The sequence below is a fragment of the Podarcis tiliguerta genome (assembly GCF_965153285.1).
Source record: "Podarcis tiliguerta genome assembly, chromosome: 13".
Taxonomy (NCBI): Eukaryota; Metazoa; Chordata; class Lepidosauria; order Squamata; family Lacertidae; genus Podarcis; species Podarcis tiliguerta.
In genome coordinates, this window is record NC_139546.1 from 47,581,921 (window position 1) to 47,607,029 (window position 25,109).

The 25,109-nt window shown below is 53.1% G+C and overlaps 1 protein-coding gene and 2 long non-coding RNA genes across 8 annotated transcripts in view; 1 reads left to right on the forward strand and 2 right to left on the reverse strand.

The window, feature by feature from the left end:
* LOC310663228 overlaps nt 1-8,789 on the forward strand; it is a 44,070-nt gene extending 35,281 nt beyond the window's left edge. For all 3 annotated transcript variants that reach the window (XR_014504405.1, XR_014504406.1, XR_014504407.1), the window contains one exon: nt 8,585-8,789. This is a non-coding gene — a long non-coding RNA (uncharacterized lncRNA). The remainder of the gene's footprint in view (nt 1-8,584) is intronic.
* The window catches only part of ZFHX2 (zinc finger homeobox 2), a 33,488-nt gene extending 13,253 nt beyond the window's left edge, over nt 1-20,235 (reverse strand). Inside the window, exons 1-4 of one of the 4 annotated variants that reach the window (XM_083409993.1) lie at nt 20,184-20,235; nt 3,172-5,696; nt 1,741-2,240; nt 1,135-1,435 (exon numbers count right to left, since the gene is read on the reverse strand). In XM_083409993.1, coding sequence (XP_083266119.1) covers nt 1,135-1,435; nt 1,741-2,240; nt 3,172-5,641 — 3,271 coding nt within the window. In that variant the 5' untranslated portion in view covers nt 5,642-5,696; nt 20,184-20,235. Of the gene's footprint in view, nt 1-1,134; nt 1,436-1,740; nt 2,241-3,171; nt 6,931-20,183 lie in introns of those variants that run through there. The other 3 variants (XM_083409996.1, XM_083409994.1, XM_083409995.1) reach the window with 3 other exon arrangements.
* Nucleotides 20,236-23,429: 3,194 nt separating this feature from the next.
* On the reverse strand, nt 23,430-24,985 carry LOC310663257. The gene is made up of 2 exons (XR_014504446.1): nt 24,768-24,985; nt 23,430-24,006 (listed from the first exon to the last, which is right to left on the reverse strand). It is a non-coding gene; the product is annotated as an uncharacterized lncRNA (long non-coding RNA).
* Between the last annotated feature and the right edge of the window lie 124 nt (nt 24,986-25,109).

The window sequence follows — 25,109 nt, forward strand, 5'->3', positions numbered from 1 at the left end:
CTCACAACGCGGGGTGTTCTCATCCGGCAAACCGCCCCCCCCTTCCCCGGTGCACACTTTTCCTATTGCCTTGTCCTAACTGCCTCGAATCTCCCCATATGCCTTCCCCACATAAGCAGCCACCCAACCCGAACACCCGCATCCTATGCTTTCGCTTCCACTAAGGTCCCTGCTCAAAAATTTAAACATGATCCCCTTATCCAGGACTGCTTTACCCACCCAGCCAAACCCACCCATTCCCATCTTTTGGTTTGGAGTCTGTCCTCAGGGCTGGACCCCCTCACTAGCCTCCCCACGACCCACACAGCTCCCCTTCCCACGCTGTAAATGCATTTTATGCAGCTGATCCTTGTTGACACTTCTGCACACTCTCAGGTGTGCGTTAGGGGGAGGCGGAACATTTGCAGGGTCAACAATGTTTTGAAAGATAAATTTGAAGCTGGGAACGAGGCCAACTCGCATCACGTGTGTGGGGGGGGGTGCCCGCCCTGGGCACCTGACGGGAGGTGGATGAGGGCAGCTACCAGCTAGGAGAAGGGGGAGGAAGGGAGGAAAGGGGATCTCTATCCTTCCTCCCTATTTCTTTCTCTCTTCCCTTTTTCCTCTCTTCCTCTCCCTCCCCCCCCCCCCGCCCGGCTGCGGTCCCTACATCTCTCTTTCTCATTTCTCCTCTCCTTCATTCTTCCTGCGGGTTGCTAGGCAACCACCCCAGTATCTGTCATAATCCATTATGAAGCTGGGGGGGGAGGGGGAGGGAGAGAAGGAGAGGGAGGTTGGCGGCGGTGGAAGAAGAGGAGGCTGGAGCGTTCAGCAGCTTCTTGCTTGAATATCTGCGGACACAGGCATGCATTAAACGCAGAGCAAAAGGGGAAGACGTGGCGAAGCAAAGGGGGTGTGAAAGAGAGAAGGGGGGGAGAAGGCGGGCAGACAATGGAGGAATGAAAGAGTATTTGGTATCCGACCTTCAGTTCTCCCCCCCCCCAAAAAAAAAAAACTCCCACAGCCTTGCCACTTTGAACATTTGCAAGAATTGCTGTTTCTTCTCCTCAAAATTCAGCCCCTACTACTATTGCTGCTATTCCCCACCATCCACCATTTATGCCCTCCATTCAGCGCAAATCTGCAGCCTGGCACCTTCTGCTGGTTTGCCACCCTCTCCGGCGGCACGGGGTGCCCGCCATGGCCAAGCTGCAGGGCCGTTACCAGCGGGGTTGGCGGGAGCAAAGCAGATGTATCTCTCGAGGCCCGGGGTGCCTTCTCCGTTCTGGAGGAGCTGCAGGCGCCACTGGCCATGGGAGTCACGGTGTTGGGGAGAGCGCAGGTGCTGGATCATGGCCAGGCGGTTCGGCGCGTCCGTGTTGCAAAGGAGGCAGCGGAACGGGGCAGGTTCGGGGCCTGGCGGCGCTGCTGATGTCGCCTCCATTTCCAGGAGGAACTAGCGGGAGAGAAGGAAAGAATTGCAGATAGCAAGGACATGGGATCCGTTCAACGTTCCAGGTGGATCGCACCTGTCCCTTCTCACACCTACCCTTTTCCTCTTTCCCTTATGGCATGCCTCCATTCCTCTAAAGCCCCTCCCATTCCGGTGGCTCCACCCCTTTCTGCTTGGCTCCACCCACTTCCTGTTAGGAACGCCCTGAAAAGGACAGCTTAGCTCCACCCCCGTTTTGGCGGGAGTTGGAGGAAGGCCGCTCCCCAGGTCATCCACAAGCCCCGCCCACTCCCCTCAGACCCCGGCACCTTGTAGCCTTGCAGCGCCTCCTGGTGGCCAGCCCCCGCCACGTGCAGCCTCATCTTCTCCTTGCTGTTGGTCTCGTATTCGCAGAGATTGCAGTGCAGGTGGAGGGGCGGGCCGAGCGGAAGCTCCGCCCCCATGTGGGCCCCGAGGCTGCCCCCTTCGCGCAGGTGGGCCGCCAGCTGGTACTTGAGGGCGTGCTTGTCGGTCTTGAGGTGCAGCTGGAAGTTGGCCTTCAGCTGGGTGCCGTAGGCGCAGAGCCGGCAGCGGTGCAAGTCGCCCGACACCTCCTTCCACTCGGCCTCGGGCAGCGAGCGGGGGGCCGACGCATGCCTCAGGAGCGCTTCCAGGCTGTCCGTGTTGAAGGCTTGGCACACCAGGCACCCAAACAGCCTCTGGGGAGCCCCCAGGTCTGGTGCAGAGTGGGGCGGCAGCGGGGAAGGTGGGGCGGGCTCTGGAGAGAGCGATGCAGGAGCTGTGGGGAGAAGGGCGGCAGAATGACTGCCTATGGACGGAGAGGGAGACATACTTCAAAACATTATTATTATTATTATTATTACTATTATTAGGTAAAGGGATCCCTGACTATTAGGTCCAGTCGTGGACGACTCTGGGGTTGCGGCGCTCATCTCGCTTTATTGGCCGAGGGAGCCGGCGTACAGCTTCCGGGTCATGTGGCCAGCATGACAAAGCCACTTCTGGTGAACCAGAGCAGCGCATGGAAACACTGTTTACCTTCCCGCCGGAGCGGTACCTATTTATCTACTTGCACTTTGACGTGCTTTCGAACTGCTAGGTTGGCAGGAGCCAGGGACCGAGCAACGGGAGCTCACCCCGTCGCGGGGATTTGAACCGCCAACCTTCTGATCGGCAAGCCATCTGCGTCCCATATTATTATTATTATTATTATTGATTAAATTCGCATGCAGCCCTCCATCAGTAGATCTCAAGGCAGTTCGCAACACAAAAATTCAATATGAAAAACACAAACTACATAATGGCAATATGCCGAAGCTGGGGAGATAGCAAGTGAGAGGAGCAAAACAGAAAGGAGCGGAAAGAAAAACTGCAAAGACCAAAAAACAAAACAAGAGTAGAGACTGTGGCCACGTTCACACAGCACATTTAAAGCTCTTTGATACCCCTTCAAACAGTCACAGCCCTTGGAGGTGTAGATCTGCGGAAGGAATAAGGGGTCTCTTAACAGCTCTCAGAACCCTTAACAAACTACATCTCCCAGGATTCTTTGTGGGAAGCCATGACTAATCACAGGGCTTTAAATGTATTGTGGGAATGTGGTCCATAAGGGAAGGGAGAGAACAAGCGACACAAGAGGCCTGTTCATTATCAATTGAGGCTCCCACCCAGCCTTTAGATCCCACGTGGACAGAAGCAGCGGTGGCCATGATTGGGGAGGGGAGGCGACCATTGCTTACCTGAGCCCAAGGCAGCCATCTTCCTGCCGGCGGCAGCGTTGAGGTGTGGGAAGCCTCCGTTGAGCAAGATCTGACTTTGCTCCATGGGCTTGTCCCCGCGCAGGGCTGAGCTGCCCGCGGCGTGAGCGTGGTGGGGGTGTGCATGGTGCGAGTGGCCCAGGGCCTGGGCGCCATAGAACTGGAAGAGCTCCGGCTGCCCCTTGCCCCCTGGCGCGGCTTGGGCCTGCCCCAGGAGACCGGGCAGTGCCAGGGGCAGCCCCTGGTGGAGCAAGAGCATGTTCTGCATGTGCTTCTCGGAGGTCATGTGGATGCGCAAGTTGCGGGAGATGTTGGTTTCGTAGCTGCACACTTTGCACTGCCAGGAGGATTTGCCTTTCGACTCCTTCTCCTCGGGCGACGACGGGGTCGGCGCCACCGGGGGCACCACCGAGGGGGCCCCGCCGCCTCCCCCCGTGGCCTGGTAGCCCTGCAGGTTGGCCAGGTGTTTGTCGGACTGCATGTGGATGCTGAGGTTGCCCTTGGTGGTGGTGGAGTAGTTGCAGGCCTCGCAGCGGTAGGGCTTGTAGCCGCAGTTGTAGCTCTCGCCCCGGGCCAGGCGAGGGTGCGGCCCGCCGGTGCTGCAGTAAGCGCAGTGGCTGTTGTTCTCGGGGTGCTTCTCCTTCATGTGGACGTCTAAGGTCTGCTGGTACTTGTAATGCCAGTTGCACTTGGGGCATTTGAGGGTCTTGCAGGAGTTGCGCGAGTGCAGCAAGGACATGTGGCCAGACAAAGTCAACCCCGAGTAGGCCATGGCGGTGAAGTCCTCCCCAAAGGAAAGTGAGTGCCCTCCGTTGTGGCTGCTGCTGCTGCTGCTACTACCGCTCAGCCCGTTGTTGACCTCAAACGTGGCGCTCACCATCTCACTGGCCATCCCAACACTGACGGTTCCATGCGTCCCATTGGCTGCGCCAGCGTCGTGGGTCAACCCAACCCGACCGGCGTCCGGGTTGGCGTTGGCTGGGCTGTCGTTGTTCACTTTGGTGCCCAACCCGGAGCTGTTCATCCCGCTGGCTGACTCGGTGCGAGCGGCATCTCTCGCCAGCTCTGCACTGGAGGCTTCGTTGGCCAACCCAACGGCTTCGTTGGCCAACTCCGCGTTGGCGTCTTCCTTGGGCAACCCTACGTCAGCTGCAGTGTCGTTGCTGTTAGCCTTCTTCAGCGGCGTCTCTGAGAGCAGGGTGCTGGCACCCGTGGGTGGGCTTTGGCCATGTGAGCTTTGGTCTGGGAGAAGCCTCCCTTCCTCTTTCTGATTTTCGGCCGCCACTGCTGCTGCCTCCTCCTCTTCCTCCTCCTTTTCTTCTTCTGGTTTCTCCTCCGCGCCTCCCTTTGCCCAGGGCTCGCCGCCGACCCTTGACTCTTTGGCATCTGGTGGCTCGCATGGTTTTCCTGGGCTCCCCTTCTTCTTCTTTTTCTTCTTCTCTTCCTCCTCCTCCTCCTCCTCCGTTACATTCACCCATCTGCTACACATTCGGACATTGAGGTCTGCCTTGGTGGTGGGCTTATTTGGTTCGAGGAAGCCAAGCGAGGTGCCTTGGAACACGGCAGAAGCCCCTCCAGACAGGGCCTGGCATTCGTCGGGGCTCAGCTGCGCCCCGTGGGCTACGCGGGCATGAGCCGCCAAGGGGTGCCCCCGGCAGAAGGAGAGGCGGCAGATCAGGCAAAGCCAGATGGGTGGGGACGGCAGCTCCCCTTCTCGGCCAAGGTCGGCTTCCCCTTTGAGGTTCTCCTCGTCCTCCGCCAGGGCGGCGGTAGGGTCATCTTTGGGTTTGGTGGGAGCGTTTTTGGCAGACATGGTTCGAGGGGGGGCCCTGGCCAGTCGGAAACTGTAGAAGGCGCCGTGAGGGGTCCACTCGCCTGGCGCTGAGGTATTCTGGGACATTTGGTCAGTAGACGTAAAGCCTTGGTTTGGGCCTCCACCGCGCTGGACGTGGAGGACGGACACCTGGGGAGATGTGGTGCTTAGGGAGCCCTTTGGTAAGAGAACGTGGCCGCCGCTGAGGAGATAGGCCGTGCCCTCGGCGGAGAAGAAGAGCGGGGCCTTGCGCCCGCCGTCCTCTTCCCCCTCTCCCCCGCCTTCTGCTTCTTGCTTCTTCCCATCTTCTCCGGGTGGCGCCGCTTGCGGGGAAGGCGGTGGGTTTGGCGTCACGAGGCCGCAGTCAGCTTGGAGGAGAGGCCCGGGCAAGATGGCGGCCGGGAGCTTTGCGGAGCCGAGCGCCGCTTGGGAACCGGAGCAGGGCCTCATGGTGTCGTTGGGAGAGGGGGCATCAGAGGAGGAAGAGGAGGACGGGTCCGAGAGGGGGGGTTCTTTGGTGGCTGGAGAGGCAGGAGAGTCCTGAGCGGGCCGAGGCGCGGCCCTGTCATCCTGCCCGTCGGCCGGGGGGGCAGCAGCGGAGCAGGAGGAGGAGGAGGCAGAGTTAGAGGGGACGTCCATGGCGGTGCGGGCGCGAGGGGTGCGGAGGGGTCATCTCAGCACGGGAGCCGAGACCCTGAAGGGGAAACAGAAAAAAAGGCAGCCAGGTGTGAAATCTTGTTTCTCGTTCTCGGACCTTTTGGTGTGCAAAGCAGCTGGAGGCCACATTTACGCCACACCTTTAAACACAGTATCATAACCACTTTAAACACACACGGCTTCTCTCAAAGAACCCTGGGAGCTGTAGTTTAAGGGTGCCCCAAGAGCTACAGTTCCCAGAGTTCCTTGTGAAGAAGGATTGACAGATTGAACTGCTCTGAAAATTGTAGCTCTGGGAGGGGAATTGGAGTCTCCAAACAACTATCTGCGCCCTTAGCGGACTACAACTCCCAGAATTCTTTGAGGGAAGCCATGGCTGCCTAAAGCAAAATGATACTGCTTTAAATATATGGTGTGGAAGGCTGCTTCATCTAAAGTGACTTTAGCATAATTGAGTAGGAACATACGAAGCTTCCTTTTACAGTCATACCTTAGAAGTTGAACGGAGTCCGTTCGACTTCCAAAACGATTGAAAACCAAAGCGCGGCTTCGGATTGGCAGGAGGAAGCACCTGCAGCTAATCGGAAGCTGCGGAAGCCCCGTCGGATGTTTGGCTTCCAAAAGAACGTTCAAAAACCAGAACACTCACTTCCGGGTTTCAATTGTTTGGGAGCCTATTTGTTCAGTAGCCAAGGCGTTCGAGATCCAAGGTACGACTGTACAGAGTCAGACCGGTGATCTGTTTAGCTCTGTGTTGTCTGCACTGGCCGGCAGTTGCTCTCCGGGATTTCAGGCAGGGATCTCTCCTAGCCCTACGTGGATCTTTCTCCATGCCATCCAGATACTCTACCATGGAGCTGCATCCCTTTCCTAGACGGGCCTTGCACCCGCCACCAACCTCTTCCTCATCTCCATCCTGCTTCTGGATGTGCAAAGTGATTGTGCAAACACCTGAAAGAGCTTCCACCACTCTTGCCCCCAAATTATACTCTGGGGGAGTGTTCACACATACTGCTCTCTCACTGATGACTGTAATATCATGGGATGTCTTGGGGTCATTGCCAATCAAATTCTACGGGAGGGGACCTTAGCTCGGCAGTGGAGCGCATGCTATGCTTGCAGAAGGCTCCAGGTTCAATTTCAGGGCCCCTCAAGTTTGGAAGGACCAGCAGAGGACAATAAATACTCCTTTCGTGGAGAGCAGTTGCAGGCCAGGGATAGGCCTATTGAGATATAAGGTAGTTCTTATACTCCTAGCTCAGGGATATAGTGCATGCAAGCTGCATGTTGTCTAGCTATGCCCGTTCTCGTGTTAAATCAGCTCCCAATACGGGGAGAGGAGAGCTGGTTATGGCAGGGTGGAGGTGGGTGGGTCAGGGACTCCTGGAAGGGCAATTGCAAAAACATGAGGACTCTGGGCGAACAGCCCGGCTACTGGAAAGGGGGAAAAGGCAAAAGGCTCCTCTTCTCGATCTGGGCTGGGGAAGGATTTGCAATGCAAATTAATAGCTTAGCATGCCAGCAGCTGATAAAAGTGGGGGAGGAGGCAAGGAAAAACAGGAATCCTTCCATTCTGCAACATACAAGCACTAGGCAAATGCAGCCATCCCCACATTCTCCGCTCAACCCGTCAGAGGCACGAATATATTATCCTGGCAACTGCCCAGCCCCACTTGAAGTTTCCATTTCCTCCCACATTCAGACGGCCACCTCATCCTCCCACCTTCCTGGCACTCAGTTCAGCCCTTATGTAGACATCGCTTGAAACTCCCGTCGTCCTAGGCGCATTTTGCGACGGGGAATCTCATTAGCTTCCGAGCTCTGGGTGCAGCGCTGCGCCTAAGATTTCAGATTAAAACTGCAGAGTGGAAGGAAAGGAGGCCCTTTTTCTGCCTCCCCACTTTCAGCCACTCTCTGAAGACTGGAGAAGAGACCCTCTTAAGAATATTAGGGGGATCAGTTTCACCATCCGTCCGCCACCCGGAAGAATATTAGGGGGGTAGGCAGGAGAAGGGCGAGATCACGTGAAAAATGCACATAATATTTTAGCTGCAGTTCATTCATTTTCAGCGTTGTAGTCTTGTTATAAAAAAGCACGCCTAGACATTCCGTTGTTGCGCCCATAACCTAGTTTTAAGGTGCCATTTAGCTCCTTGCGTCCGTATCTCAGTTTCTAACACTGTACGCAGAGCACTGCATCTGAGAATCTGCAAGATGCCCGGTTCCTCACTGCTGAGAAGCCAAAGCTAATTCCCCAGACATCCAGGATTAGAGAGGGCGGGCTTTCAAGAAAAGCTTTAAGTTTGAAATTAAGGGCAGGCGTACGCACACCTATCTACAGATCTCCCCAGGCCAGACGAGCGGCACGCGCAGGTGTGGGCCCACAGCCTGTTAGGAAGGGCAAACCGCAGCACTCGAACTCCACCCTCGCCCCAAGTCCATCCGCAGGTCTACTCACTTAATACAAGTGTGTTTGATGTACATTTTAAGCACCTTCCTCCATCACACATCGCCAATATCCTCATTATCCTCATTTCAGTTTCTCCCCCAGAAAGCAATTCGACGTGACATTCTAATATATTCCGGGCAGCAGTCAAAACCAGAGGCATAAAAACTTCTTCAGCCAAAAGCCGAAACGAACAAACAAATACTGTTTTCTGAATGCAGGTTCTTGGGAGAGAGAGCCAGAAAGCTTCGGCGCCACCACCAAAAAGGCCCTATAAAACTCCTCCTCATTTTTGTTTCCATTTCCTTCAGTCACAACACATCAAGGCTAGATATCACCCACTTGTCTACTTGTCAATCCACTTATCTCTTTCTCTCCGCCCCCCCCCATAGAATAAAGCAAGCTGGTCTTCCTTAAAAATTGTTAATAAACCAAAACGCAGATTACACAGAACGCTCTGCTTTGTAATGTTATTTCAGCAAATATCCCTTCCCAGGAAGGTTGTACTAGCTCAAATGTCCGCCACGCTTCCAAACTGAGATTCTGCGGCTCAGAGGGACGAGGGCCCACACTCTGGAGCACAGAGGCTCTTCCAGGAATTAGGACTAGCAGGTGTCAACAGCCGACCCGTCCTTCACAGATTTGCCATTCCTTTGGCGGAGGCAGAGAACAGCAGCAGCAACCACAATAATCCTGCCGCAAGGTGTTCCACAGATCGCGGTGCTTTCTGCGTGAAAGCCGTCTCTGTTTGCCGTGAACCTCAACCCTGCCAACTCCCATGAACTTGACATACCTGTCCTCCCAACCCTTTGCCCAAAAAAACCCACATGACTCATTCATTTATCCTGCTCCAAATCCTCTCTTAAGCTAACGTTCTGGCACACCACTAACCCAACCATGACAAGGCAGGAGAATTTCCACGCAAGGGTTTCTCATCTCTCCGCCCCCCCCAATAGTGAATCCAAGCGAACCAAGATCAGAGGTGGGGGGGCATGTGCGCCTCTGAGTTATGTTGCACACCCAACTTTAGCACGCCCCAGCCAGCATGACCAATGGTTAGGGATGATTTGAGTTCTGGCTCAACCTCTGAAGGGCCAGTGATGCTCTGTCCCAGAACTAGACTACTGGACGATCCCAATATTTGCCACGGTGTTTCGGTTGTTGCTGCTTTTAATTTTTTTTATGTTTGCTATATACCCCCCTGAATTTTGCTGAGAGGCTGGTATATGAATGCTTTTATAAATAATTGCCGGTCGCTGTAAATTTGTGAGGGGTGTGTGTGTGTGCCCCTCAGGGAAATGAAACTTGGGGTATTCCTTCTTGAAAATCCCTAAACCCCCCCCCTCGTTTGACTTTTCACAGGTCGGCAGCCCCAGCCAAATTAAGTGTGGGCTGGCATGACCTCCCCCCCCCCACGATGCTGGGAGTTGAAGATAATTGGGGGGGGGGACAAGGAGAGGAGATAATCCTTCGCCCCCGCCCACCACAAATATCACCCTCTGTATCAGTAGTGGGAGCCATGGCAACCAAACAGGCTTCAAACCGGTTTCGACGGGGAGTGGAGACGGAGTTGGGGTGGCAAAGATACCAGCCGCACAACCCAACACACGCGCACCCCCAAAATCCCTTCGCGTGGGAACACTCCTAGTCCATCAAACTCAATATTGTCCACTCTGGCTGGCAACAGCTTGGCAAGGTTTTGGGCCAGAGCCATGTTTTGCCCTACCTGAACCCGAGGCCCACATGTGCCCACATCTGCCTCCCCGGTTTCCACACAACCAGCTTCTCCTCCCTCCTGTCTGTCCTCCACACACAACCCCCCCCCCGCCCCCCGGTCATCCGCCCACCTCAGCCCTTTAACATTATTATCTTTGCATCCCAGGAGGAAAGACACCCTGTTAACTTTTTAATATTTTCTGTTCATTCCTCTGCTTGTAATGGAGGAAGGAAGAATTGGTGGTGAGGGGGGGGGGGTTGGAAAGAGAGGAAATGTGCTTTCTTGCGCCCTTCCTCTCTCTCTCCCCCCCCCCCCATGCCTTTTCTCTTCCCCTCCCCCTTCAGAGGGTGGTTAGTCAATGCAAATTGTCTCATTAAGGAGAAAAGGAGGCGGGAGACATAATTAGGCGGCTGCTGCATATTTATTATGAGGGAGCCAGAGACACAAAGGCGTTTGGTGGGCAGGGGGGGTGAGTTGGTTGGTTGGTTGGGGATTGCATTGTGGGGGGGGGGGAGAACAGAGAGAGAGAAAAGGAGGGATGAAAGAGAGAGAGAGAGAACGGGAAGAAAGGAAGGAAAAAAAGGAGGAAGAAAAATGAGATATGAGATTGCAGGAGGCGTGATGTAGAGAATGGAATAGGAATGAGAAAGGGAGAGAATGGGAGTGAAAGGGGGGGGTGAATTGGAGGAGGCATAAAGGAGAAGGAAAATACATATAGTATAGAGAGATGCAGGCCCCAATCCTAAGAAGGCATGTATTTCCTTGGGTCAGTGGGTTTTACATCCAGGTAACAGAGGCCACGGCCAAAGTGGAATTGGGGGGTGGGGGGAGGCAGATAGTGGAAGGATGTTGTGGGGGGGGGAGAAGAAATAGGGGGGGCAACCCCAGCATGATGAAGTGGAGGGAATGCAAAGGACAAAGCGTGACAGATGAGGGAGGGAGAGAAGAGAAGAAGGCAGCAGAGAGAGAGAGAGAGAGAAATGGAGGAGATGAAAAGGGCGAGGGAGGGGATGGGGATGGATTTGGCTTGGGGGGGGGGTGGGATAGAGAGAGAAAGTGCAGAGATGGAGAGGGAAAGGGACGAAAACCCAATGAGGAATAAATTCATGGAGGAGAAAAGGGATATTGGGGGGGGCTGACGATGTTTGCATCCTCTTTGGATATATATTAAGAGAAGGCAAAGGCAGGCCACGGAAGAAAAGAAAGGGGGAAGAAGAAGAGGAGGCGGAGGAGGAGAGGTTGTTTGGGTGGGGGGGTCCTCTCTCTCTCTCTCTCCCCATAGAGGAGGCGGGGGGGGTCCTGCAGGCGCAGAGGGGGGGAGGGGCTCCGCGCAGGGCGATTAACGGGGAGATTAATGTCTAGGGGTGACAGGGGAGGCAGCCAGAGTCAATAAAACGAGAAGCACAGTGACAGGCAGCGCTTTAAATTACCCTGCGCAGCGGGGAGGGGAGGGAGGCGCTGGCGGATCTCCTCTCCTCTCCCTCCCTCTCTTCCCCCCCCCAACCCACCCACCCAAGCTTGGGCTAATGCCCTTCAAGCCCCAATCTGTAAACCGTAACCCCCCCCCCAATAATCTCCCCCCCTCAGCGCCTTCCTCTTATCAAATCTGCCTCGCGCACCCCCCCCCTTTCCTCTCCTCTTTTCCAGCTCCCCATCATCAAATATTTGCTAAACTGGGTGATGAGAGTCCTGTTAACATCCAGGAGACGAAAGGAAGAAAAGGAGGGGGGGCGGGTGAAGAGAAGGTTAAGGTTGGTTTTGACAACAGATTTTCAGCGTGGTCTGGAGGGGAGCTGCTTTTGTAAAAAAAAAGTGGGGGGAAAAGGCCTGATTCCCCCCCCCAACTCTCTTTCCTCTAAAGGGCAAAAGGGGAGACAAGGCGGGGGGGCGGCGTCGTGCAAATATACAGACTAATGCGCCTCCCTGCTTTTGTTTAATCCTGCAACGCACTTAGGGCTTCATTTGTATGTGATTTGCATACAATATTTAGCAAGAGGCACCCTGGGTTGTTTTGTGTGTGTGTTTTCTTTTTTGGCACTCTCCGATCTGGGAAGGGGGGGGGCGGAGGAGGAGGAGGGGGGCAGCTGAAAGGCACACACACACACACACACACACACACACACACACTTCTAAATTGGTGTATGCAAATATATGCTTTTCAGCAAGGACTGGTGCATAAATTAATCCAAGAGTCAGGATGACAGAATTAGGTTAGCTGTCCCATCAAAACCCCAACCTGCACAAATGTGCCTTAGACCTGGGGGCCAATTGGTGTGTCTCAAAAGTTTCACAATGTGGGTTTCTTTCCATCCCAAAACCCCAATGAGATTCTTTCTGATTAGGGATCCGGTTGGGCGGAGGGAAGGGGGCGGGGAGAGAGAAAAGTCAAAAGTGTAAATATGAGCACGGCTGCCTCAAGAATTCATCAATAAGATGTAAAGGTTCAGGGGTTGGCTTTTGGAGGTTGTAGGTTTGTTTGTTTTCAAATAAAAGTATTAAAGTTGAACTTCTGCCCCTTGGAAAATGTTCCGAGTTGTTTTTATTTTTTTTCAGTGGGTGCATTCGAATTGCGAGCTTTTGCTGAGTTTTTACATGCTTGTGAAATCTCATTTGAATGCGAGAGGTGGGAAAATGCACTTGTGAGCACATTCACGTAGTGTTGCAAAATATGAGGCAAGTGCCCTCTCTCTCCAAGGGCACCCGGGTCTTAAAAGACAATCGTACAACATCACAAGGAAATTATAGCGGTGGGGAGGCAGCGTGGGGCTAGGATCCCAGCATCTGCAGAAAGAGGGGAGAAAGAGAGAAATGGGGGGTGGGCCCTGATCCAGCTTCATGCTCTACCTATCCTGAAGCACTTCCTGGAGGAGAAGCTTTTAAAAATGCTCATCTTCATGTTTTGTAAGCTCCTCCCGGGCAGGGACCAATCCTTCCCTCTGCTTCTGTTCCCCTGCAAATGTGAACATCTGTAAACTGTTTTTTCGCCTTCTGGGGACTACCTTCCCTGGGGGCCGAATGCCAGCGGTGGACGGGGCCAGGGCAAAAGTAGGTGGAGCAACAAAGGGAAGACATTCTTTTAAGCTTGGAGGGCCACATTTGGGACCCGGGGCCAGAGGTTTCACACCCCTCATGTGTCTCAGTGGCACCTTGCAATGAATAAATAGCACCCGGAATGAAAGAGTTGCTTGCAAGCTTTTGCGTGTCTGCCTTGGGAGGACTGAGCTATCCCAGCATCCCCTGGGGCAGTGGCCAGGTGTGGGCAGACTTCCCTTTCCGCTCTCCCCCCCCCCCCCACGAAAACACGTCCTCAAAACCGCATTATGCAGAAACCCCTTTAAAATAGCAGTGTAATCAGAGAGAGCTTTTCCCCTACACATTGCAGAGGCCTGCCCTGGGGCTGCGCAGGTGTGGACAGGCTAGAACGAGCGCACAGGTAAGACGAGGCAGACCGCTAGGGTGGCATGATGTCAAGGGACTTCTTGCGCCAAGAGTCACAAGTGCGAGTCACGTTCCCCGCAGCTTCCAGCATGGACGGCCGAATCCCTGCAGAAGCAAGAGTCCATCTCCCAGAGTGCTTTGTTGCATCCCAGAGGATTGTGGGACATGCAGGGACACCGCTTCCTCGCATCATGAACACCTGCCTGGAAACCAACACCTGACCTACAGCCCAGTAACCAGTGGCGTAGCGTGGGGGGTGCAGGGGGGGCCAGCCGCACCGGGCGCAACATCTGGGGGGGGCGCGCTCGCACTCACAGCTCTCTGCCCCTACCTGGCTCACTCACTCTAGGGGGCGCAAATTACTTGCCTTGCCCCGGGTGCTGACAACCCACGCTACGCCACTGCCAGTAACAGCAGGTACCCGAGGCTAGATCTGTACAGGGTAGGCAAAATATCAGACTTCCACTACTGTTTAAAGCAAACCTTAATGTGGCACTAAAAGGAACCTTTTCTGAGCTCTAAGTCACACATCCATTTGCATATATTTGCATAGCTTATTCCTGCCAGCAAAGCAAAGGGCCCAAGGGCGACGCTGGACACCCCACACTAGAAAGCCATTTCAGGCAGACATCCCCTTCTAACTTCTGATACAATCTTTAAAGAAGCCGGGTTTTGGATCAATAAGGGCTAGCAACTTGGCTTGCGATTTTTGAAAGAGAGTCACACATTGCACTACAACTTATATACACAATGAACTAGCCGCAAGACTGTCTTGGTACAATTTGGCAGAACGTTTGCCTCAACGCAGGGCTGGGGGAATCGAGGTTGTGTTAAGCTGGGCGCTGGAGAAGCAATCTGGGACCTTGGGGCCTGTGGTTTGAGTCGAGATGTCCTACTATGAATCGAGTGGCCCTGACAGATTATGCAGCTGAGGGGAAAAGTGTGCATTACCGGAATCGTATCCTAAGGGTGAGGGAAACTGTTCTGAAGGATAGAATCATAGAGTTGGAAGAGACCACAAGGGCCATCGAGTCCAACCCCCTGCCAAGCAGGAAACACCATCAGAGCACTCCTGACATATGGTTGTCAAGCCTCTGCTTAAAGAACTCCAAAGAAGGAGACTCCACCACACTCCTTGGCAGCAAATTCCACTGTCAAACAGCTCTTACTGTCAGGAAGTTCTTCCTAATGTTTAGGTGGAATCTTCTTTCTTGTAGTTTGGATCCATTGCTCCGTGTCCGCTTCTCTGGAGCAGCAGAAAACAACCTTTCTCCCTCCTCTATGTGACATCCTTTTATATATTTGAACATGGCTATCATATCCCCCCTTAACCTCCTCTTCTCCAGGCTAAACATGCCCAGCTCCCTTAGCCGTTCCTCATAAGGCATCGTTTCCAGGCCTTTGATGAGTGACTTGACTTGGGCCACAGAGCCATGGAAATTCAAGTCTCTATGCCCAGGGGACTACACTTCCTTCTCCCACCTACAGCCCATCTATGCTACTGCAACCATGGATGGAGTTGCAAATGTTTTTTTCACGGTGAAACAATCTCACAAGGCAAACACAGAGCATATACATGTTGCACCAATGCGGCTGCCATGTCCGCTAATGCTGCATACATGAGCCGAGACATGGCATATAACCAACATTTGTTTAAAGCAAGCATAGGCAAACTCGGCCCCTCAGATGTTTTTGGGACTACAACTCCCATCATCCCTGACCACTGGTCCTGTTAGCTGGGGATGATGGGAGTTGTAGTCCCAAAACATCTGGAGCACCGAGTTTGCCTATGCCTGCGTTAAAGCACATGACTTCTTGAAAAGAATCCTGGGAACTGTAGTTTTCCTCTTCCCAGCACCCTGAACAAAGCACAGTTCCCAGGATTCTCTGAGGGAGAGAGAGATTGCAGAGATTACCGAAATCTGGATGCATGCCCACGATGTGTCCTTGATTAACTTCTACTTTTGGTCACCTCTTCCACATCCTCCTCACAGGTGTCTAAATGCATCTTTACAAAGAATAACGTGTATTGTGTGCTTTTGAACTATCTGATCCCGTTGGCTCTTGAGGGCTAGTGACATGACTCTACTTTCTCCAGCTCCAGATTTCATGCAGCAGGCAACGGCCTGGGCAATTGGCTCTACCACCAGATCTTTAATGGCAGAAACGAGCTCTGCCTGTTCCTTCCATTTAGCCGGAGGCTCGATGCGCTGCCATTTTGTGGGGTGAGGCGCATGCTGGCTGCGCGCAAACCTGGCGCAGCTATTTGGTTCTACTTTCCGTGTGCCCCTGTACTGGCGCTCGAGGTGTCATTCCCTGGAACCAAACGGCCATCTAACCTGAGCGGCCAGGTAACTGGGCATGACAGCACCAAACTTCTCGCGTTGTTTGACCCCAGATTCTGGTAATTCCTAGGTAAAGGTAAAGGGACCCCTGACCATTAGGTCCAGTCATGGACAACTCTGGGGTTGCGGTGCTCATCTCGCTTTATTGGCCGAGGGATCTGGCGTACAGCTTCCGGGTCATGTGGCCAGCATGACTAAGCCGCTTCTGGCAAACCAGAGCAGCGCACGGAAACACCGTTTACCTTCCCGCCGGAGCGGTACCTATTTATCTACTTGCACTTCACGCTTTCGAACTGCTAGATCGGCAGAAGCTGGGACCAAGCAACGGGAGCTCACCCCGTCGCGGGGATTCGAACCACTAACCTTCTGATCAGCAAGCCCTAGGCTCTGTGGTTTAACCCACAGCGCCACCCGCATCCCAATTCCTAGGTAGGCTGCCTCTATATATGGAGGTTCAATTCAGCTGGGACGGCAAGAAGAAACCGCACACCCTCTCCCCCTGTGAATTAGTCTAATCCCCTTTTCAAGGAATCAGAGCCTGCGACCATGCGCTGCACCGCAAGCAACGAGCTTCCGTAAGTTAATTATGCACTGTGTGACAGAGTCGGCCTCGCTGGTAGTTTGTGAGGTGTCTGCATGGGATTGATTTATTGACTAGTGTGGGATTTTTACCATTCCTGGGGCTTCGTCCGAGTCAGCCTCGGAACAAATCCTTCAATGGAGCATGTAATGATTTATTTATTTTTTACAAGAGAGAGAGAGAGAGCGCGCCTCTGGCCACATGCAGAGTGCCTCGTTTTGTTTATTAGCTTGCCCAAATGTAGGCCAAACCCTCTGGGAAATCTTCCGGGGCGAGAGATCGGGGAAGATCAGGGTGTGGAGAACCAACACTCTGCCCTCAACCTTGAGCCAGCCCACAAGCCTTTTAGGAACTGAGATGGGGCTTTGAGAAGCTTTGGAGAGCCCAAGGCAGCAGAGGGTCCGAGGGGGAAGCGAGAGGCTAGGATTCAGGCACCAGCCCTTCCCAGAGACCTCCAGAAAGTCTGTGCTCCTCAAATGAAAAGCAGGAATGCAAGGGGCCCGCCTCGCAGGCTTGTTGTAAGAAGTTGGGGGGTTTTTAAAGTCCATTGTAAACGCACAACAGAAGTCCGTTATCAATTACAAATAGCAACACACTTGGCACTCTGACACATCTAGAGTTAGAAGCAAACTGTTTCTAACACAAGCCAGCTTTTGTTACCTGTTTTCTCAGGGTGGGGTGGGGAGACTCGCGTGTTTGGTGCTGTTTCACACGGTTTGCCAGACCAAAGTGTCTCTTGGCTGCATTTTCAATTTTTTTTGAGGGCTGGGAGGAAGGGAATGGTTTTTTTCCTTGGGTTGTGGCTTGGAAAGGGCTTGGCAGCGCGAGCCGAACGGCTTTATTTTGTTTTATCTTTTTTCAATTTTGCGGTGTGCGTCGCCTGCCGTTCCCCGGCAGTCGTGGTCACCTCTAACCTCGCCCTGGCATGGCACTGTGGAACGTATGCAAACTGTGCTCTTGCAAATGAAAGGAAGAAAGAAAACTCAGAACAGGCTGCGTGGGCAGGTGATGATCCTGAAGGAGTCATGTTTCAAACACAAAACCTGCGACTCAAAGTGGGAGGAGGGATCTACGGGGCATGAAGATGCAAGGACCGCTGCCCCGTGGGGCTTGGTGTGTATTAATATAATATACACACCTATACACAGACAAAAACACACACACACCTCAGCACAGATTTCTTTCCCAAAGCACAACCCCATTGAGTCCTGTCTTTCTGTCCAACACGCCAGTATCACAGCTGAAATCCCCGTAATGACTTTCAGAAATCAGGGAGCATTCAAAAAACATAGCCCGAGGTGGTGGTGGGAAGGCATGAATCGAGAGCGGAAATGAAATTTCACACCGTTTAGAAAACTTGGCAAACGTTTCAAAACCCTTTTTCGATTCCAAACATGTGCAAATGTCACTTACAAAATTCAAGTCTGAAAAATACTTGTCAATAAAGCGGCGAGATCCACATAATCTCAACAAAACCAATACACACAAACACACATATATATTTACACATCTTGCTCCCGTCCCGAGACTTAACTTGAATTTAAAATTTGCCTGGAGCATTCAAATCAAAAGACTTGGTTTTAAAATCACACTGGAACACAAAGACACACCACAAATTAATTTCTGATGAACCTAAGAAGCAGTCTCTCAGCTCATGTTACTCTGAGCAAGTCACTCCCTCTCTCAAGCCTCAGTCTCCCCATCTACAAAATGGGAACAGCAGCGACCCATCGCACAGGGACGCCATAAGGGCAAACAGGACTGACGAACCATAACGCGCTTTTGTGCATTTTTTAAAACACCCACGAGGACAACCCTGACATATGTCTTGCGAAGAAGTAAGTCCTACTGAATTGAAGGGTGCTTATTCCCAGGTAAGTGGGGGCTAGGATTGCAACCTTCATGCCACCAAACGCCAGGACCAGCATATATGGAACACTGCTGCTGCTGAAAGCAAAGACCAGGGTGCCTCTGAACATGGGCAAAGTGCATTTCGCTCGCCACTGAGTGCCCCCCTATTTATGGGATGGAGAGGGGGAGGGAACCAGATCAGAGGGCGCAGGATTAAGTCTTGAACTCAAATGCACATATACAGAACAGAAACACACAAAATATATGTTGGAACTGGTAGGTGGGGCGGACGGGTGCAGGGAAATGTTTTGGTTCCTTCCAGACATTTTAATCCAGGAGAACCCCTTGAGAGAAATCACCTATTCTTGCTCTTTGTAAATCCCGCTCCCCCACTTCTGGAGAACCCAGGAGTTCTGGTCCAGCAATTGGCAGCCCAACCCTGCTTTTAACTTTCTGTCCCGGTTTCAAATGCCCATCCCATAAAAGACCAAATTCAGTGACAGTTGCGGGAGAGAGAGAGATGCGGGCAAGCGAGGTAGCGCTAAGCGCCACAGAGCGAGCGAAGGCAGAAGGCGAGGGAGGCAGGGAAGGAAGAAAGATTGTAAAATCAATTAAATGAGTTGCTAACGGAGCGTCGTGTCGACAATCTGTCGCTGGCTGGAAAATATGAGCTGCCCAAATACACTCCCGGCTTGCACACCTCTGCCAGGCGGCCTTCGCGGGTCCTTCCATCACGCCTGTCAGAGGTCTGAGCCAGGGACACGGGGAAATGGGACGGATCCCGAGCGAGGGGTCAGAAGGCCAAGCAAGGGGGTGAAGGAGGGGAGGGGGGGACTACGGGGTGGGTGGGGGTCGCTGCGCACCCAAGGGTGTTTTATGGCGCTGGATGGGACAGGTGGAAGGAGGTGGCAGAGAAAGGAAGGTGGGAGAAGGGAAGGGGATGGAGGGATGGAGGGAGGCTGGCGAAGGAGGGAGAGGAAGACAATAATTGGAGAAAGGGATGTGTGATGAATGGAAGGCTCAGGGGAGGGAGGGAGGGGGGGAGATGCAATCGCCTCCTCTGAGAGGGAGAGGAAAGGGTAGGAGGGGAAGAAAGAGTGTGGCAAGGAAGAAGGGAAGAGAGAGAGACAGAGAGAGAGAGAGGGAAAGGAGGTCTGGAGGAAAAGGAAGGCGGGTGGGGGAATGAATGGAAAGAAGTGCTGGGGGGGGGTCCCAAAAGAGGACTCTTAACTCCCCCGCCCTGAGATGGTGGCGATTTGGGAACCCAACATACACCCCTGCTTTTTTTTTGGCGAGTGGGGGGGGGGGAGGAAATACACCGTCCCTTTCTTCCCACCCCCACTCCAAAGTGCCACTTCTTCCTCACTGCCCCCCCTCCAAAATCCCTTTGGGGAGGGAGCCCTCCTCTCTCCATCCTTTCTTGGGGAGGAGGCAGGATTAAGACTCCGAACAAGAAGGGGACGCGGGAGCGCGCCCAGCCTCCTCCTCTCTCCCCCCCCCCCGCCTATTCTGCTGTCACATTCAGAAACGCCCCCCCCCCCCCTAGCCTCTCCGCTTTGCCCGGCTTGTCATTCCTCCATGTCGCTCCCTCTCCTCCATCCCGGGGACCCCCGGCGCCCAACTCTCCTCATCAGCCCGGCTCCCCTTCCTGCTTCTTCGCCCGCCCGGCTCTCCCTTCCGCCGCCGCCTCCGCCCGCACATTGTTCCGCCGTCCGTCCCCCCCTGCTCGCCATCCATCCTCCCTCCTGCCCGCCTCGCCCTGCGCCGCCTTCCGCGCTCCCCGGCCCGGCCCTGCGCCTCGCTCTGCCCCGGCGGCGCCCTTCCTTCCTTCCTTCCCTCCTTCCTCCCTTCCCTCCTTCCTCCGGCCGGCCAGCCCTGCGCGCTCCAGCCCGGCAGCCCCTCTCCATCCCCGCCTCCGGGCGGCTGCTGCTGCCCCCTTTGGCGCTCCGGCGCGCCGCGCTGCTTGCTCCTTTCCTCCTCCTCCCTCTTCCTCCTGCCGCCGCTGCTCCTCTTCTTCTCCTCCTCCTCCTCCTCCTCCTTCTCCTTCTCCCCTTCCCCGATCCTCCTCCCGCCTTCTCGGCTCGCCTCTCTCCCCGCTTACGCGCTCGCTGGCTCGGAGCGAGGGATAGGAAATCGATGCCACTTACACCTCCGCGGGAAGAGAGAGGGGGACCAGCAGGCGCCGCTGACGCTCTCGGCCGCCGGGTGGGGTGGGGTGGCGGGCGGGCGGGCAGGCGGGGAGGGGGCGGCCCGGCTGGATCGGGGAAGGGGCGCGCAAGCCAGGCAGGGCTCTCCCTCGGCGCAGTTGTCAGCGCGGCTCCGTCTGGCTGCTGCCTGGCCGGCCGGCTTGCCTGGCTGCTGGCTGGCTGGCTCTCTCTCCTCCTCGGCGCCTCTCTCCTCCTCGCTCCGGCTCAGGCAGGCAAAAATCGATGGGGTTCGCCGCGCCGGGGCTTCCCCATTGATTTACACTCGTCCGCCTCCCCGCCTGCCTCGTTCCCTCGCTCCGCGGACCTGGCGGCTGCCTTCCAACACAATGGAATAATCAATTCAGCCCCGCGCTCGCCCCCCGCCTCCCCGCAGCCACACACACACACAGAGCTACACGCAGGCACACACACACATACACAGAGCCACGCACCGGAGGGAGGAGCCAGCCGGCAGGTGCAGCCGAGCATCATGGGAAATGTAGTCCCTCCCCCGCCTCCGGAGCCGGCAAGGTCAAGGCTCCAGCAGCAGCAGCCGGCGTCAGCATCGTCCTCCTCTCTCTGGCTGCTCGGATTTGCCTTTGTGCCTTTCCAAAGCAAGGCTGCTTCTTCGCAGCTTTGTTAAGCTCCGCACAACAACCCTGCGAGGTAGGTCAGGCAGAGTGAGAAGGGAAGAGGTCAGAGCAGGCCGCGAGGACCCAGCCCAGGGCAGCAGCCTGGTCTCTACCCGATGCTTGGGGAACACCAGCAAGCGGGATCTGGACACAAGAATCCTTTGCCCTTCGGAGGTTTCCAACAACTGGTATTGCTGCCAGAGCACAGCCTTTGTGGCTAGTAGCCATCGACTGCCCTCTCTTCCTCCACAAATTTGTCCAATCCTCTTTTAAAGCCATTCAAGTGTGTGGCCTCTTGTGGGAGGGAGTTCCACCGGCTAACCATCTGCTGTGTGAATTTGTTTTACCTGTCCCGAATCTTCTAACATTCAGCTTCCTGGCATGACCACGACATGAGAAAGGGAGAGAAACCTTTCTCCATGCAAAGCATAATTTTATCAACTTCTATCCCTTCGCCCCTGACATGCCTTTTTCTGCAAACTCCAAAGTCGCAGGCGCTGCAACCTTTCTTTACAGGGGGGTCGCGCCAACCCCCCTTGATCAGAGCGCTGTGGCCCTCGGTTTCCTGCTTCCAGGCTCTGTGGGGTTGGCCCCTGCAAGAAGAGGAAACCTTATCGAGGAAGAGCCTTTGCTGTGGTCCAGAGTCTTCTGCTGTCCTGATGTCTTATACCAGGCACAATGAGTCATCCACTTCGCCTAGTGTCTCTGGGCCTGAGAAGAGCTTTCAGCATCACCCGATCCTCTTGGCTGGCAGAATCTCGGACGTCACATTGTGAATAATAAGTGGTTTATCACTGAGCTACGGCCCACCCCATCATCATTATTATAGATGAGATATACCCCAATAAATAATTGCATTTATTTCTCAGCAAGGCGATTGCTTTACAGCATCTCTGCAAGGCCGGTCAATAATCTTCTCACTCTGCAAAGGGCAATGATTTTGCATGGCCTGTCCATCCCCAGGGTGGTCTCTTCCCTTGGGGGTCTTCTGTCCACCCACTGAGCTGAGCCTGGGATTCCTGCCCTCTTCAGGGGTCTCCAAGGCAAAAGAGGAGAGGGCCAAGAGCCATAGTGTCATCTACCCAAACTGCCCCCTACACAAGGATTTGAGTGTCCAGACCTCTTTTGCATCCCACCACTCTAAGCTCAGGTCCTGTGATCCGGTGATGGACATTGCTGGTAGGGTAGAAGGCAGGGAGGCCAACATTAGGTGGCGCCAGAGAGCTGACAAATTAGTTTTGCGGTGTACGAGGACAAAGGTGATAGCCAGAGCCACCTGTGAGACTGGTCGTAGGAAGGCAGGGAGATGGAGGCTGCCTTCAGTGAGGGTGGGGGGACAATGACTGCCCCCCCATTCATGTTACTGGACTGGGCTGTGCTGCTGAGCTCCTTTTAACCCCAGGGTGGCTGCATCCCTGACCATTAGTCATGCTGGCTGGGACTGGTGGGTTCTGGAGTTTGAGAACATCTGGAAGGCCAAAGTGTCCCCCCCCCCCAATTTCTAACTAGAGCTGTCAGGGTTCTGGTTGTACATCTGCGTGTAGAAATTCTTAGCTTTCCTAGCAAGTTTATGGCATGGGAAATTCAGATCAGGGAATGCCTAGGCTCTTAGACAAGGGTCAGCAAACCTTTTCAGCAGGGGGCCGGTCCACTGTCCTTCAGACCTTGTGGGGGGCCAGACTATATTTTGGAGGGGGGGGGGAACCAATTCCTATGCCCCATAAATAACCCAGAGATGCATTTTAAATAAAAGGGCACATTCTACTCATGTAAAAACAAACTGATTCCAGGACTGTCCACGGGCCGGATTTAGAAGGCGAATGGGCCGGATCCGGCCCCCAGGCCTTAGTTTGCCTACCCATGCTCTTAGGACATTCCCCACTCAGAGCATTCTGGCGTGATATTCCCAACTCCTCAATAAAGCATTAGAAGTTGGTGTCGTATCAGCGCAGAGCTTTGTTGCTGCCATCTATCATTATTTAAGGCTGCAACCCAATTAGAGGCATTTTTAATTGCTTAATCATATGAGCTGGAGCCGATTAATCAAATAAGTTATCGATTAAATTAGCATACATTTGCATCTGGGCGTTTCTGAAGCCCTGAACTTGATTTCCTTTGTTTTCATCTTCTTTACAAGAAGAGCGGTTGTCCCAAATGAAGAGAAAACGCAGAATGCCTCCTTTAAGGCAATCTCCAAAGGAATAGCTGGTTAAAGTCACACCCACCATACCTTTAGCGCACATTCCCACCTCAAAGAATTCTGGGAACTGTAGTTCACCCCTCCCAGAGCTATGATTCCCAGCACCCTTAACAAACCACAATTCCTAGGATTCTTCAGTTGGGGGGGGAGGCAGCCATGTGCTTTAACTGGATTGCTGTGTTCAAGAAAGAGTCTTCTCACAGCTTAGAAGCTAAGAAATTAATTTTGTTAAAATTATTAGTATTATTAGACTTGTTGGTTGCTTACAACACATTGTTGACTTACAACCCATTAAAAAATATTATGCCATTTTTTTAAAAAAAAACCAAATTATACAAATCTTGCAAATTTCATAAAGACTCCATCGTGCAAAAATTGGCTGGCTCTGGTTTGTTCCCAGGTGAAAAATTCACTTGAAATAAACGGACAGTGACCAGGCTAATAGCAAAAGCCCTTTAATAAATGAGATATTATAGTGACCGCTAGCTGGACCAATCTTACAGGAAAAAGAAAGGTAGCTCGATGTCGCAGGTGCTGGTTTTAATACTTTTCAAAGCCAGGGAGCCACCCCCCCGACTCTTAATTACGCGTAAAAGTCTTAAAACAATTAGTTGCCTCTACTTACAAAGGAACATACCTAAGGACATTCTCGAATTAATTCAAAAACAGGTCTGGCCATCTAGACTGGAAAGTCAGTCTTGGGAGACAGTTTTATTTACAAAAGGGATGTTTGAGCAGCATTTGAATTTCCTTGTATCTTGAAAGGGTGGGGAATACTGGTGTTGACTGGCTTTTTCCCTGGGCCTGTTCTGTTCCATCTCCCGTCAATTTCACATAATCCTTCCTGCTCGTTATGGGATGTCAGCGCTTGATATGATTTCAACATAATCCACCTTGCTAGTCTACTTTTGCCAAAGAAGCCATTGAACGGCACCTGAGTTTCCCGGAAAACCTAAAGGAGGACAAAAACTGGTTTTTATTTATTTAGATTAGTTTTTTAAAAATTGTATTGTGTTATTAAAAAACCTTAATAAAATTGGGGAGGGGGGCGAATAAATAAAACCTAAAGGCCAGAGCTATGGGGTGACCTTGGGCCGTTCTTCTGAATGATGTTATGATCTTTTCCTGCCATTGTGAAATTTTAAGCACCCCATTCTATCTCTGCTGTTTCCCCAAGAGAAGTTGGGGTCCCTGGCAGATATCCCAGACAGCTTAGCTTCTGCATAGGTATTCTATCTATTTGACTAGTTTCCGTGAAATGAAGAGGAAATAAAACCATCCATATTGTGTAGCAATTCTTTGGCTACTTCTGTCTGTGTGGCACACCTGCCTGCCTGGGATTCCTTGGGATATTTGAGGAAAATGGGGTTTGGGTGAGGAAGCCTTTTTACGACACGCAGACATGCCCTTTATAGGAAAGGTGTGCAAATGCTGGGAAATATCTCAGTGCAGGTAGATTTACGTCTCAATTTCCGGTCCAAGGTGTCAGGATTCATCTCCTGAAGTTTAGCTCCTAATCAGCACTACCTGCTTTCATGTCAACTCTTCCTTGTCAGGAGAAAATACATTTATTTTTTTAATAAAAAGCCCATCACCCCAATGAGACACGAATCTTTTCAAATTTGCAGTTGGCAACACCTTTTTTTCCTAGCCGAGCAAATATTGTTCAATCCATTCATCTAACGGAGCAATTAAAAAAAAACCAAAACCCACCGAAACTTGCTTTTTTGAATTAATTATTATTAGTCACTTTGAAGAGTTCCGTTTCAGAGTGGGCAGGACGCAATATATAGTAGAAATTAAAGGGAGAGAAACGAAGAAGAAAAAAAGGAATTTCTTCCAGGGCTGCAGACAGAACCCAACGTTGCTTCTCTTCCCCATCATCCTTCCTGGGGAACCCAGGCGTCCCGGGCCCTGCCTGGAAGGGGTTAAGCGCGCGCCCCCTCCCTCTTTGGCAATGCACTCCCCCCCCCGCTGTTCTTAATTGCAGCTTTCCTGTTGCCGTGGCAACCGTGATCGAGGGAGCGAGACAGGCGCAGGGGGAGAGGAATAAAA